Genomic DNA, 12,957 nt, shown 5'->3' with positions numbered 1-12,957 from the left:
GATTAGGTTTTTTAATTGCTACATAACTTATAATTAACTTTAATTCTTTTACTTTTTTTATTTTTTGTTTTGTTTTTATTTCTATTTTTTTAATAACATAAAAAAATTGATGACTGATGAGAAGGCTGTGCGTCCATTGTCCAACTACTCCTTCGTAGCTTCAATTCCACTTGAACAAGAAGACACAACTCACTAATGTTTACTTTCCACAAGTATGGTGGGTTCACTATTTTCTTGTATCGAGAAAACCATCCATGTGTAATGTGTGTAGGTCATTTTTCTCGCAACAAATGGTGACGTGATTAACATTTGATGATGTTAAAGTATATGCTCTTTACAAATAAATATTTTTCGTAAATGAGTTATGATCATCCATATTATCATGTTGATGTGAGATTAAGTCCTTTCTTACTAGTTAAAATTAATGAAAATACACTTGTACACTTTCTCTACCATAACAACCTGTTGTTAAAACATACACTTGTTACGTATAAGTCTTTCTCGTAAATGAATTGTCATCATCATACGTATTGTCAAGTTGATGTTTTTTGTGAGGATTCTTGTCAATGCTGTATAATATACAAAAGCAATTTCAATCCTTCTTGACTAAGTATCTGGCAAAGTTTGTTTTTATTTTTAAATGTTTGTTTTGATCATAATAAGTTCTTTTCTAATGTTAGAAAGTGCTTTACGTGAAAATGTTGAACCTGCAATTATTAGACATACAGATCAGTCATCTCTAATTATGTACAAAATGTGGAGGGTTGATAAACATTCTCATCAAGAATTACGTGTAGTTTGAATTTTCATAATCAACTTTCTTCATTTGCCATCATGTATTTGCTGTAGATTTTATTTGAGAACCAATCCTTTTCGGATACTACTGACACAACACGTCAAAGAAATTGGGTTTGTATAACTTCTCTGGGTCTCTTATTTGCTATAAATTATAATATCATAATAGAGGACAAAAAAGATATTTCCTTTTTCTTTTTTTTGTTCTTTTTAGCTTATGAATTATGTCTCATAAGTTTTTTTGTGCACCAGTTTTTAACCGTGGTGTTATTGCTCAAAGTGTATTATGTATTATATTTTAGTGAATGTGTTATTATAAACATGAATTCGAAGAGATCCTAAGTTCGACTCGGTCTTCTTTATAATTCAAAAAATCATGTGAAGTGGTAACGTCAAACCATGATTAGATGCGGTGAAAATAAAAAATGTATATTATGCATATGAGTTTTATATGGCCTCGCAAAGCAGCGCTTAAGGTCAAACAAATCATCATAAAAAGTTGATTACAATAAAAAGTAAAGTAAAAATAATTCAGATTCATAATTAAATCCAAAAATCTGCAACTTCAACCTAGATCTCCCCAGATGTCTTAAACTATAACAAAAGAAATAAAGTAGGAAATAGTAGAAGTAATAATAACTGGTGCTGTAGGTATTACCCTTGCCTCGCCTTTGCTTGCTTGCCTAAGCATGTTAAAAGTAGACAACTTGGCAACAAACATGCTATTGCTTAAAAGGGTTGTCCCTTAAATCATTGCAAGGAATAAAATAGAAATTGAAATAGAAAAATAAATAAATATAATATTTATATTTATATTTATATTTATGAAATTGAAATTTTCAGGGGCCCTCTGTCAGTGAGTATGCTGTATGCATCTCACTCACGGAATTGAAGTGCGGCTTCCATTAGTGTTTTTTTTTTTTTTTTTTTTTTCTGGTGAAGGGCTTCCATTAGTGTGTGCGAACAGATATAAAATAGTTGGTATCTGATTCGACCTTACTTGGATTGGGGCCTGTGGACAGTGGGATTCTGGTCTGTGCATCGATGGGTGATGGTAGGGTTTACCTAAAGCCATAACTACTCAATATGCATAATGAAAACATTTATTTCAAAGACAATGCAACACTCCCGTACAAAATAAATGGAAAAAAAATTTGAAAAAATACACATTATAAAAAAATATATATATATTTTTTTTAAACATAAACAAATATTTGGAATATCTCATGTTCGAACCTCTATGACAATGTGATAATGTGTATGAAAAACTCCATCTTCTCTCCTAGTTTAGCAGAAAAACTTTCTTGAAATAGCGATTGCACTATTTTGTTATTCTAGCCAATAATGCAATGACATGTGGAAAAGTTATCCCCCGTGTCATTGCAATTGGTCGGAAATAACACTTGTTATTCTCGTGCATAAAGTCTCTCTTATAGTTTAGACCATCGCTTGTACTAAAAATACAAAGAAAAAAACTTTACTACTCTCAACCTTTTGGTTTAGACCAATAATGCAATGACATGTGGAAAACTTATCCCCCGTGTCATTGCGCAATTGGCTGGAAATAACACTTTGTTATTCTCGTGCATAAAAGTCTCTCTTATAGTTTAGACCATTGCTTGTACTAAAAATACAAAGAAAAAAACTTTACTACCTCAACCTTTTGGTTTTTGGTCAACCCAGGCCAACCAATGGGTCAGGCCGGTATTGCCTTTCAAATATTGAGAAAATATGTTAATCTCGTGACATTGATAATGAACATATCATACAATCCTCATCAAGTAAAATTGTAAATGTAATAAATAGAAATTTATGAATTTCAAACTCAATTTTTTGTACAGATTATGACTGCAAAAAAATAATCTACCTAATTTGAGTTGCTCCCTAAACATTCCTCCTCTTGTCCTAAATGTGTCAATGACTACGAGTCTGGCAAAAGATGCCTTTAATTAAGTTGGCATGATCTCATTGTTTATCTCACCAGTAATCTCCACAGGAACACTCTCCATCCTTGAAATGGTGAAACCTGCTATTATCCCTGACAATCATCTCTCTCCCGACGATCTTCGACATAAATTTTATTGCTGCATGGCAGTCCACGCACACCCGAATGTTCTTTGTTACTCGAATTGTTGCCCCAGCAGGAGAGCTGATGATGCCAAATGCTATGGCAAGCCTTTCACTGTGGTGGTACAATAAGTACTTCTTTTGCTCCTCCTCAACATCATGGAGCACCTCATTTGTGTTGGGCACATACCCTTCTCGTTCCATCTGCTCCGAAATGACATCTAGAGCCTCAATTATTCGATCATAATATGGGTGGGATTTATCTTCTGCCACAAAAGCATGAACCTTGTTTTTAACTTCAACCCAGCTGCAGGCTGGCTTCTTTTTCAAGCCCTTATCCCTCATACAGGTTCTCACTTTCACTGCATCTTTCCATCTCTTAGCAGCAGAATATACGTTTGACAACAGCACATAAGCTCCCATGTTCTCAGGATCAACTGTAAATATTTTATCAGCAACCTTCTCAGCCAATTCAACATTCTTGTGAACTCTACAAGCAGCCAACAATGTTAACCATACACTTCCTGTTGGTTCTATATGCATGCTAGAGATAAACTGATAAGCTTCCTCCAACCTTCCAGCTCTACCAAGAACATCTGCAACAGCAGCGTAGTGCTCTATACCAGGAGCAATATCATATTTTTTAGTCATACTATTAAAATACTTCCAAGCTTTGTCTACCAATCCAGCATGGCTACATGCAGTCAATACAGCCATGAAGGAGACATAGTTAGGTTTTACTGCCTCTCCTTCCATCTGCTCAAATGAGGAAAAAGCATCAGGGGCATGACCGTGCAAAGCATATCCCATAATCATGGCTGTCCATGACACCATGTCATGTTGCTCCATTTTATCAAAAATCCACCTCGCTATCCTAATGTTACCACATTTGGCATACATGTCCACCAGTGAGCTCGCTACGAACACATTGTCCTCAAATCCGCCCCTAATTATATATCCATGGAGCTGCTTCCCTAGATGAAGTGTTGTCAAGTGAGCACAAGCTGGAATGGTACTTGAAAAGGATACCGGCACAGGCTTAATCTTACCCATCAGCATCTGCCTAAAGAATATCAGTCCTTCATCAAACATACTATTCTGCACACAACCTGCAATGATTGAGTTCCATGAAATGGCATCATGCTTAGGAAGCAGGTTGAACACCCGAAGCGAATCTTTAATTCGATTGCAGTTTGCATACATGTCAATTAAGCTACTCCCTACGAATACATCTGCATCAAACCCATGTCTTATTGCATACCCATGAATCCCTTTCCCTTGATAACATCTACATATTCTGCAAAAACTGGAAGGACGCTAGACAAAGTGAAAGAATCAGGCTTCAAGTTGGCACTCCCCATATCTTTGACCATTGCTAAAGCTTCTTCATACATCCCATTCTGTGCATTCCCCGCAATCACTGTATTCCAGGAAACAATATCTCTTTTTGGCATCAAGTCAAAGACCTTTCTCACGCTGTCCACTTTGGTACCTCTTTTGCCTTCCTTATGCATAAAAACCTTATTAACGTTCCCATTAAATTTATCATCAACTTCCCGGTATGCGTCAATTTGAGGAGACGTCTCTCTAGATGAAATCAAATTAACATTCCTGTCAATGCCCATTACCTGCACCTGCAACTTATTACTCAGTTTATTTGATTGACTACTATACAAAGTGTCACCACCACCCACTTCTCTCTTTGCATTCCCATCCGAAAGTAGCATCCTTCCCTCACTTTCTACCTCCAAAGACACAGTTCTACCACTCAATTCCATAGAACTACCTAAACCACTCCCAAATTTACTAACTTGATTTCGTTGAGGCATTCCATCAAACAACTTGGGCGCACTAAACCTCCACCCACCAGTCTCAGCCAAAGCCTCTAACTTGGCGTACATATTCATAAGAGCATTACATGTATATAAATCACAATCCATACCGAACCGAACAATGCACCCATGAACTGACTCACCAAACCTCAAGTCCTTAATCAATGTGCATGATTTAAGCACAGAAGGGAACACATTGTGATCTGGGTATATGCCAAAAGCCTTCATTTCTACAAAGGAAGCCAAGGAATGGCGGCAGAGGCCATGGGAAGTGTAGCATCTAATAATGGACTTCCATGCAAGAGTGGTGGGAGGAGAATGGAAGGTGTTGAAGAGAGTGAGGGAGTCATGTAAGAGGTTCAAGTTTGAGTAAACAGAGAGCACAAAGGACAGGTCAGGAGGTGAAGGGCCTTTGGTTTTGAGGATTTGGGCATGGAGCTGTTTGGCCTGGGACTGGGATTTAATGGTGCTGGGGTTCTTGAAGAGGGTTTTGAGCAGTGTTTGGATGGAGCTCATGGGTTTTGGAGGGTTCTTGGTGATTGGTTTTTTGTCTGGCTACAAGCATTGTTGTTTTGGGTTCTTTGATGGCTTCCCGAGATTAGATGTATACTTCGGTTGCTGTGCCTTCCATGAACGATTTTGAAGAAGTGTTTGCTACTACGACGTACCATCCTTTGCTTATTGGGGTTTTCTCTGATTCTTTCTTGACTCTACTAAGTTTTCATGGTCTCTCTCATGTTTTTACGAGAGAGAGTCAAAAACTATTTTTAAATAATCTATAGGATAAGGGGGATATGAACTTGAAACAAGGAACAGACTCACTGCCCTTGGCCAACTGGCCAAATTCACGTTTTTAATTGTCTTTTTCATGTTAGATTAACCTTTTTTTCCCTTAAAGAAAACAAATTTTGTTTCTTCAAAGTAGCATTTTTCAAGCCTAGTAAAAAGCTGGGGAATGAAATGAATGAACAACATAACAGAGACCAACAGAAAAAAGGACAAAAATAAAAAACAATGACAATAATAAAGTAAGAAATAAATATTGAGTTCTGTACACTCCAAACCCTTAGATGACATTCTTGTTTTGTGTCCTCTACAAGGGACTGATTTAGTCGGGTAAAAGGTAAGAGACTAATGATCCAATTTACTCTTTTCATTATATAGCATTGGTATGATAATCATCAACACAAGTTAAATACATGAACAAATATGTGGCAATTGTACATTGCATCTTGACAAAGGGAGTAAAAATAAAGAATACACAACGATTTTCAAAGAATATATACTTTGCAGAAAATATGTGACAAAAAAGCAACATAGCAGACCAGACCCAGACCCAAGAACTAACTAATATGCCAAACCATTGGTTTCTGAGGCCTTTGCCCCGATCTAACGATAAATTAATCACCGAAAAAACATTCTCTTTGGTTGGAACTCTACAGCGACTGGAAACTAGTGCACATCATTGGGATTCACTCTGTTACTCAGGGGCTTCTAGTTGGGGAGGGAGGAGCTTCATAAAGCTTCCTTGAGCAGGTTGATTGGCAACCATAGCGGACTCATCATCTGTCAACAAAACAAATAATGTCCTTATGTTTTGGAGACTACCAAAGAAAATTAAAGGATTCTAGCACATGTTCCAGAACAATAAGAAAAAGCAAACACTTCAGTTACAAAAGGCAAACATATTAAATAAATGAACCATTCAGTTTCAGAATTCACAATATATCACTTCACTTTTTGCAGCACACGAAGGGATACTATTTCATATGAGCGAGGAAAACAACTTATTAGAATATCTTACCGAAAAGGGACTTGATGGAAGGCCGCTTAGGTTTTGTGCTCTTCTTCTTCAATTCAGCTGCAAAAATTAATGCATACAATTAAGAAAAGTAGATTCAAAAGAGTACATAGATACGCTATATAAAAGGATGGAAGGTAATACCAATCCCAGGCAATTGATTATCATTTACGATTTCGAAGTTCTTGTATGTGTAACCCACAAAGTTGACATCTTTAGAAGACAGCATCTACATTTGACACAGCAACCAAAATATTAGCAGTGACCATTGTTTATTATAAAAATGATACACATGATTTACAACTCAAAAAAATTACATAGATCCTACGTTAATCCTATAGCTCATTATCATGCAAAAGTACGCATTCTCCTAAACATATAACACTATATATTATGGGCACACTGACCAACCCATATACTAAAGACACCATATTACTCGATGGAAAACTCATGAACCCCCTTGCTTCTATATTATGATAAATGTCCTCAGGGTCCTGCAATCAAGTGCCCACCACGCGTAAAAAGGAACTAATATATTTTGTTCAGTCAAAAAAGGAAATTATTATTCATTCCAAAGAAAACATTCAAACAAATTTTATAAATAACTTTCTTGAAAGAGTTTGAAGAAGTTGCAGTTTTGGTAAAGCAATTTCTTCTAACCAAGCAGCATCAATGTTTGAAAGGAAATTCATAAACAGAAAGAGTCCAAGGAGAGGTGAAACAAAGCAGGATTAGCTAACGAAATGCTCAAGCAACAGAAGCATTATGTGATACAATGACATAAAATTATGAAAGCAGAGTTCCAGAATCAAAATGCATATGACTGAAACTAATAGCACCAACCTTTCTCCATGGACCAGATCTTGTTGAACTTTCAATCTGGTTGTCACCCTACCACCAGCAAATAAGGATAACGGGACAGAAAGGGTTAGCAAAAACATGCCCAAGAATGGCTAATCATGCTGTGTGTACATACACATGCATATACAAAACTAAAATCTACCTCTTCAAACTTCTCAAAGTTCTGGGTATCCAATTCATCATTGACCTCAGGGATAAATGCAGCCTTCATTTGATACAATTTGTCCCATTCAATGCCTTTAAACCAGGAGTGAGCCTGAAAATAACAAGGCCAACTAGTTAATTTCACCAGTTACCAGTCCAATTCTAACAGTAAATTTGAGAATCTAGAATAGGACACACCACACAACACCTTTATTTCATCTGCCCCTTTAGTTCCAAGCCTCTGATCAACATTACATAAGAGTTTACTAATGAGATCCTTTGCTTCCGGAGAGAGTTTGGCTTCTTCAGGAAATTTCAAATGAGTTCTCCAATTAACTATCTGGATAAATGAGAAAAGAGGTACTGTTCAACCATAAACGACAATATGGACAAAAATAATGAGAATGGGTGAATAAAGAGTAAGAAAATGAAACAATTAAGACATAACCCAAAGTGTGATTCCTCCAATCACCAGAAAGCAAGCTCCATATATGATATATTCATAAGTACAAAACTGCATCCCACCAGTGTCATGTTTACCGCACATATATCCTAAAGCCATAGCTTGGTATACGTTGGCATATCAAATGAAAAGTAAACACTAGTGCCCTTGAAAATTACCTTCCTACAAGTTGACATGGGCTCATCTGAATAAAAGGGTGGATACCCCACAAGCATTTCATACATAATAGCCCCAAGCGACCACCTGGAAAGTATTAACAATATCTCAGCTGCATGTAAAGGCAAATTTGAAAGAAAAAAAAAAAAAAAACCAGTCTTGTACACTGACCAATCACATTCCATTCCATATCCTTTCTTCAGCAAAACTTCTGGGGCAATATAATCTGGGGTTCCAACAGTAGAATAAGCCTGCAACACGAATAACAGTTTGAAAACTCCAAATCACATTGACGTCCAAAAGGATGGACTGGAGATATCTCTAGTTATATGACATTTCTACACATATCTTTTTATATTGACAAAAAAAATGAGGAAATGCTATTTGAGATAGATCAGAGTGAATTGGGGTACATGGAGATGCATAGGAAGCAGCATGGAATTTGGAACCATATGGTTACTCGAGATAAGGATCCCAATTATTCATAAACTCATGTAGTAGATCCCAAATCTTGTCGTTTTTTTAAATGTAAATTCTCAATGGAGTCTGTTGAGTTTAAACATTTACAGTAATTGCGTAGGATACAAAACCTCCACAGTAAGGACTTAAACAAGAGGATGCTGGATTTGTATTAACATTGTCAGTACTATAGTAATGATAGACATATCAGTAACATGGTACTAGAACTTACAAGCATCCTCCTGTTTCTCTGCCAATGCTGCAATTGCTCCTGTTGTGTACGTTTTGGTGCTGCAGGGCGTCCATCACTTTGAAGAGCCCCACTAAGATTTTTTCCCATGGAGAAATCCTTTTCTTGGAGATTACTGCAATCTAATGGTTTACATAATCCAAAATCCGATAATTTCATGTGACCATTTCTATCGAGCAGCAAGTTGTCAGGCTTAATATCCCTGTAACATATTAACATGGAAAGGAACATTCCTCATGATAGGACATAAAAATAAGATAAGAAGGCATATAAATATGTACCATGAGATAATAATATTATGATCAATTTACCTATGAATGTAATTATGTTTATGAATGGACTCAATAGCTAGGACCGTTTCCCCAACATAAAACCTGGCCTCGTCTTCTGTCAATGTATCCTTGCGCATCAATAAAGTCATCATATCTCCACCGGGAAGATATTCCATAATGAGATACAAGTACTCTTCATCCTGGAAGGAACAATAGAGCTTGACGATACAATTACTGTCAACCTCTGCAAGTAGATTCCTCTCAGCTTTCACATGTTCAACCTAAACAGAAAGATATCTATTGCACTAAGCCCACCAAAGAAAAAATATATTAGATTGAAGAAAAAGTTTGGGAAAATGTATACCTGGCCTCTACGAAGCATCTCTGATTTCTTAAGCTTCTTCATTGCATATACATGGCCAGTTGCTTTCTCCCTACAGACTCTAACCTGCACCAGAGAAACAAAATAGGTCACAAAAGAAAAAAATAAAATCCAATATGTTGATTACAATGTTGTAAGACAAAATGTATTAACAAAGGCCACTTTTATTTCTCAAGATGAGTTATATATGCCAAAATCAGTCAGAAGAATCACTAAGTTGCAACTCTATGCAATCTAAGCTTGTACATGCAACAAGCCATATTTTCATACTCTTTCATAGATGGATGCTAACTGCAGTTAATATACAACATGAAAACTAACTCCCGGCCTGGTAATGTGGTTTGCTAAACAGAGCTGATGTGACATGTGACCTAACCCACGCACAGATGCCAAAACTCCCAAACCATAACCATAATTCCACCAGAGCTAAAAATATTTTTTTTCTCCTGCCCATCTCTCCCAGAATACCCTCTATTATATTTTAAATGAAAAAGGATTTTTTTTATAGAAGAAACGAACTTTATTAAGCAAAAGAACACGGAGGTGGATAAGGCAACCATCACCGAAGAAACAAAAACAACACAGAGAGAGAAACAAACAGCACCAGTCCCTCCCCAACTAACAGGGAGGAACAAAACCGAAAAACCACAGAACAACACACCCCCCAACCCTCAGTTAACTGTAGCTGCCATATCCCTCATAATAGTGGAATAAGAGTAGTCTTTAAAATCATTTGTAACCGAAGCCCACAAAGCTGCCCAGTACTTAACTCTATCCCAAAGCTCAACCACTCCCACTCCCTTATAGTCTTCAAAAATTCTCCTATTACGCTCCATCCAAATGTTCCAGAATACAGAGTGGACCAAACAGCCCCATAAAGTTGAAGCGCGCTTCCCCTTTCCCCAAACCACAAAGTGAGAACAAAGGAAATCAGAGCACCTTTTCGGAATCACCCAAACAGTCCCAACCTCCCTCCACAAGAGCCCCCAAAGACTTAAGGAAAAAGGGCAATGTAAGAAAAGGTGGTCCATATTCTCCTCACTACGCTTGCACAATACACACCATTGAGGAGAAGGATACATAAAAGGTCTCTTCCTTTGGACTAGATCCGAAGTGTTAACTTTCCCAAGCGCCACCAACCAAACAAAGACTTTGACCTTAGGGGAGACTTAGCCTTCCACACAAGAGAGAAGGGATGAAAGGTCACAACCCTCCCCTTGTTCGCAAAAAGGACTGAAAGGACTTGCAGGTGAACGATCCCGGATAGAAGGGGGAGAAGGTTTTTCTTCTTCTAGTTTTTCTGGGAGGAGATAGGAAAAATGCATGTATATATATGGAACTTAATTTGCAGCCATGACCATTATGGACTACAAACACTACTGAAATGATCAAATACAATATGATCACATAAGAATTATGCCGTGGTGCATGGATACAACAGGACAAAATGATACAGTACAACATTATTAAAAGAAAAGATATACCTCCCCAAATGCACCCTTTCCTATCATCGTTAGTGGCTCAAAATCATCAGCACCCATTTTATGCCTCTGAATTCGCATATATTCTGTTTCCTTCTTTTCCAAGTACTTCAGCAAGTTGCTTTGCTCTTCCTCAGAGACATCAGCATCAGCCAACTTCTTTTCTAGTACATTGCGTCTGTATTAAAAGTATGATCTACCGTTACTCCGAGTCACGAAAATGGAGAAAACTCAACACTCAGGCAACTTGCTTTCATGGTTTTCATGCACCACCACTATAAAGAGAAGCAATAAGTAGTTTAGCAAGTTGTGTCAGACAGTTTTCTCTGTCTAACACAACCACTATAAAGAGAATTATTAAATTCATACCGCTCCTTCCTCTCTTGCAAACTTTTCATCTGCTTCTTGTAATGATCCTCTATATATTGCTTTGCAGCTGCAACCTTCTGCTTGGTTACATTTGAAGGCACTTCTTCCGTCGTTGGTGTTTTTGACCCCTCTTTCCCATTGCCTGAGGTATCCTTGTTCTTTGAGGACTTCACCTTCTCCTTGGACTTGAATTTTTTTAACCAAGACCTTGCAAACTCCATTTCGTTCACTCAACTAATGTCAACCCACGTAACCCAGTCTTTTTAAGTATGCATTTTATCTCCCAGCTACTAAAGAGAACAAAATTCATCAAATAAGAGTCTCAAAGAAACATCTCTATATCCATGTATCATTGTTTACCGCATTGCGGAATGCAGGTTTCCTGCATTGACAACAAACCAAACATCAGTCACTTACCAAGTATAATTGAAATCGCATCCTCAATAAGTATACCTACTTTAACCAATTATAAATCAAACATGCACACCAGTTGGTTTCCAATGCCAAGTAACCTTCTCATTCAGAAGATGACACAAAATCACGAACATGTCTGATCAAGAAAATGAGAAATACTGGAACAACACAGATACTCGTCCAAAATAACTAAGCAGAAGTTTAACATTTGGGTTCATAGGGCCTGGTTATATACCCAAGATCCCTTGGTAATTAGTATGCCTCGGATGTGGTGTTCAACAACTACTTAACAGTTCCTACAAGTGGCTTCAGCACAATGTTCTGGAAAAACAGCTATCGAATCTGCCTACCAAGCACAAATTTCACCCACTTAAATTTTCCAGTTGAAACCACAACAAAACAATCCCTTAAATCAGCTAAAAAAAGCGCACACAAACAAAGAACACTTTTCAAAAACAGCAAATCCACCATCCCAAAGTTACTAATTTCACATTGTCACAGCAATCAACAGACAAGCAAACCACAAAACTCAACTCACCATTTCCAAAACCTCCAAGGCCAACCAGAACAGGAAAAAAAAAAATCCTACTTTATGATCCAATAAATTCAACACCAAAGTACCCAATGACAAACGCTACAAGTAAACCACTTTCCACTCCTAAATTTCTCACCAACCAAGCCCATAAATTCAATCAACCAACAAAATAAAATTAAAGGAACAACAAAGTAAATCAGACCAGATTAGACAATGAGCGACTGTGATAGAGTCATACAAAAATCCCAAATTTAGATAACGCAAAGAAGCAAAAGCAAATCAGAAACTTGGGTTCTACAGAGTTGTATTCAGGAGAGAGAAAAACAGAGAGAGAGAGAGAGAGAGAGAGAGAGAGAGTGTGTGTGTGTGTGTAGCGTACAAACCATAGGAAAAGTGCAGTAGAGGCAATGGTACAACACGCGATGTGGTGAAAGTAAAACCCTAGAGAGAGAGAGTCTGTTGGGTGTTGAAGAAGAAAGTGGGGAAGTGGAGGAGAGAGGAGCACTTGGTGTGTTCATGTCATGAGTTAGGATTCTGATGCCTCCCCCATTCATTCATTCCCTCTCTCTTTTGCCTTTACTTTCTTTTTTCTTTCTTTTTTTTTTCTTCCCTTTTTCAAAAGTTGCAACTTCCTTTGACTCTTTTCGTTAGTTCTATCACTCTCTCCAACTATTAA

General features: G+C 37.3%; 2 protein-coding genes across 4 annotated transcripts; both read right to left on the bottom strand.

Moving 5' to 3' along the window:
- Positions 1-2,572: 2,572 nt before the first annotated feature.
- LOC103324082 (Tetratricopeptide repeat (TPR)-like superfamily protein) lies at positions 2,573-5,357 on the bottom strand. The gene is given in 2 exon segments (XM_089044877.1): positions 2,573-4,133; positions 4,136-5,357. Coding segments are annotated over 2 exon segments (2,436 nt in total). The 5' UTR covers positions 5,211-5,357; the 3' UTR covers positions 2,573-2,772.
- Positions 5,358-5,829: 472 nt separating this feature from the next.
- On the bottom strand, positions 5,830-12,930 carry LOC103324083 (AGC (cAMP-dependent, cGMP-dependent and protein kinase C) kinase family protein). Of its 3 annotated transcripts, none has more exons than XM_008226120.2 (14): positions 12,665-12,930; positions 11,333-11,714; positions 10,967-11,141; positions 9,465-9,548; positions 9,140-9,381; positions 8,811-9,030; positions 8,291-8,370; positions 8,122-8,206; positions 7,709-7,840; positions 7,499-7,612; positions 7,339-7,386; positions 6,640-6,724; positions 6,499-6,555; positions 5,830-6,260 (listed from the first exon to the last, which is right to left on the bottom strand). In XM_008226120.2, the coding sequence occupies exons 2-14, from the start codon at positions 11,551-11,553 to the stop codon at positions 6,175-6,177; spliced, it is 1,629 nt and encodes a 542-aa protein (XP_008224342.1). In that variant the 5' UTR covers positions 11,554-11,714; positions 12,665-12,930; the 3' UTR covers positions 5,830-6,174. The 3 variants fall into 3 exon arrangements, with proteins under 3 accessions (XP_008224342.1, XP_016647466.1, XP_088901004.1); XM_016791980.2 differs by having other exon boundaries at positions 11,790-12,681; XM_089044878.1 differs by lacking the exon at positions 12,665-12,930 and adding an exon at positions 12,285-12,653.
- Positions 12,931-12,957: the final 27 nt, after the last annotated feature.

This window comes from Prunus mume, linkage group LG2 (genome assembly GCF_029339155.1).
Source record: "Prunus mume cultivar Tortuosa linkage group LG2, ASM2933915v1, whole genome shotgun sequence".
Lineage (NCBI taxonomy): Eukaryota > Viridiplantae > Streptophyta > Magnoliopsida > Rosales > Rosaceae > Prunus > Prunus mume.
This window is presented reverse-complemented; position numbering and strand designations above follow the sequence as displayed.

Bases quoted from the DNA above. Each gene is read 5' to 3' on its own strand.
- LOC103324083 (XM_008226120.2), bottom strand. From the start codon at position 11,553: ATGGAGTTTGCAAGGTCTTGGTTAAAAAAATTCAAGTCCAAGGAGAAG. The intron at 9,549-10,966 runs GTATATCTTTTC...TCTCTGGTGCAG, and splicing joins GAAAGGGTGCATTTGGGGAG to GTTAGAGTCTGTAGGGAGAA. The intron at 7,613-7,708 runs GTGTTGTGTGGT...TGTTATTTTCAG, and splicing joins AAGGGGCAGATGAAATAAAG to GCTCACTCCTGGTTTAAAGG.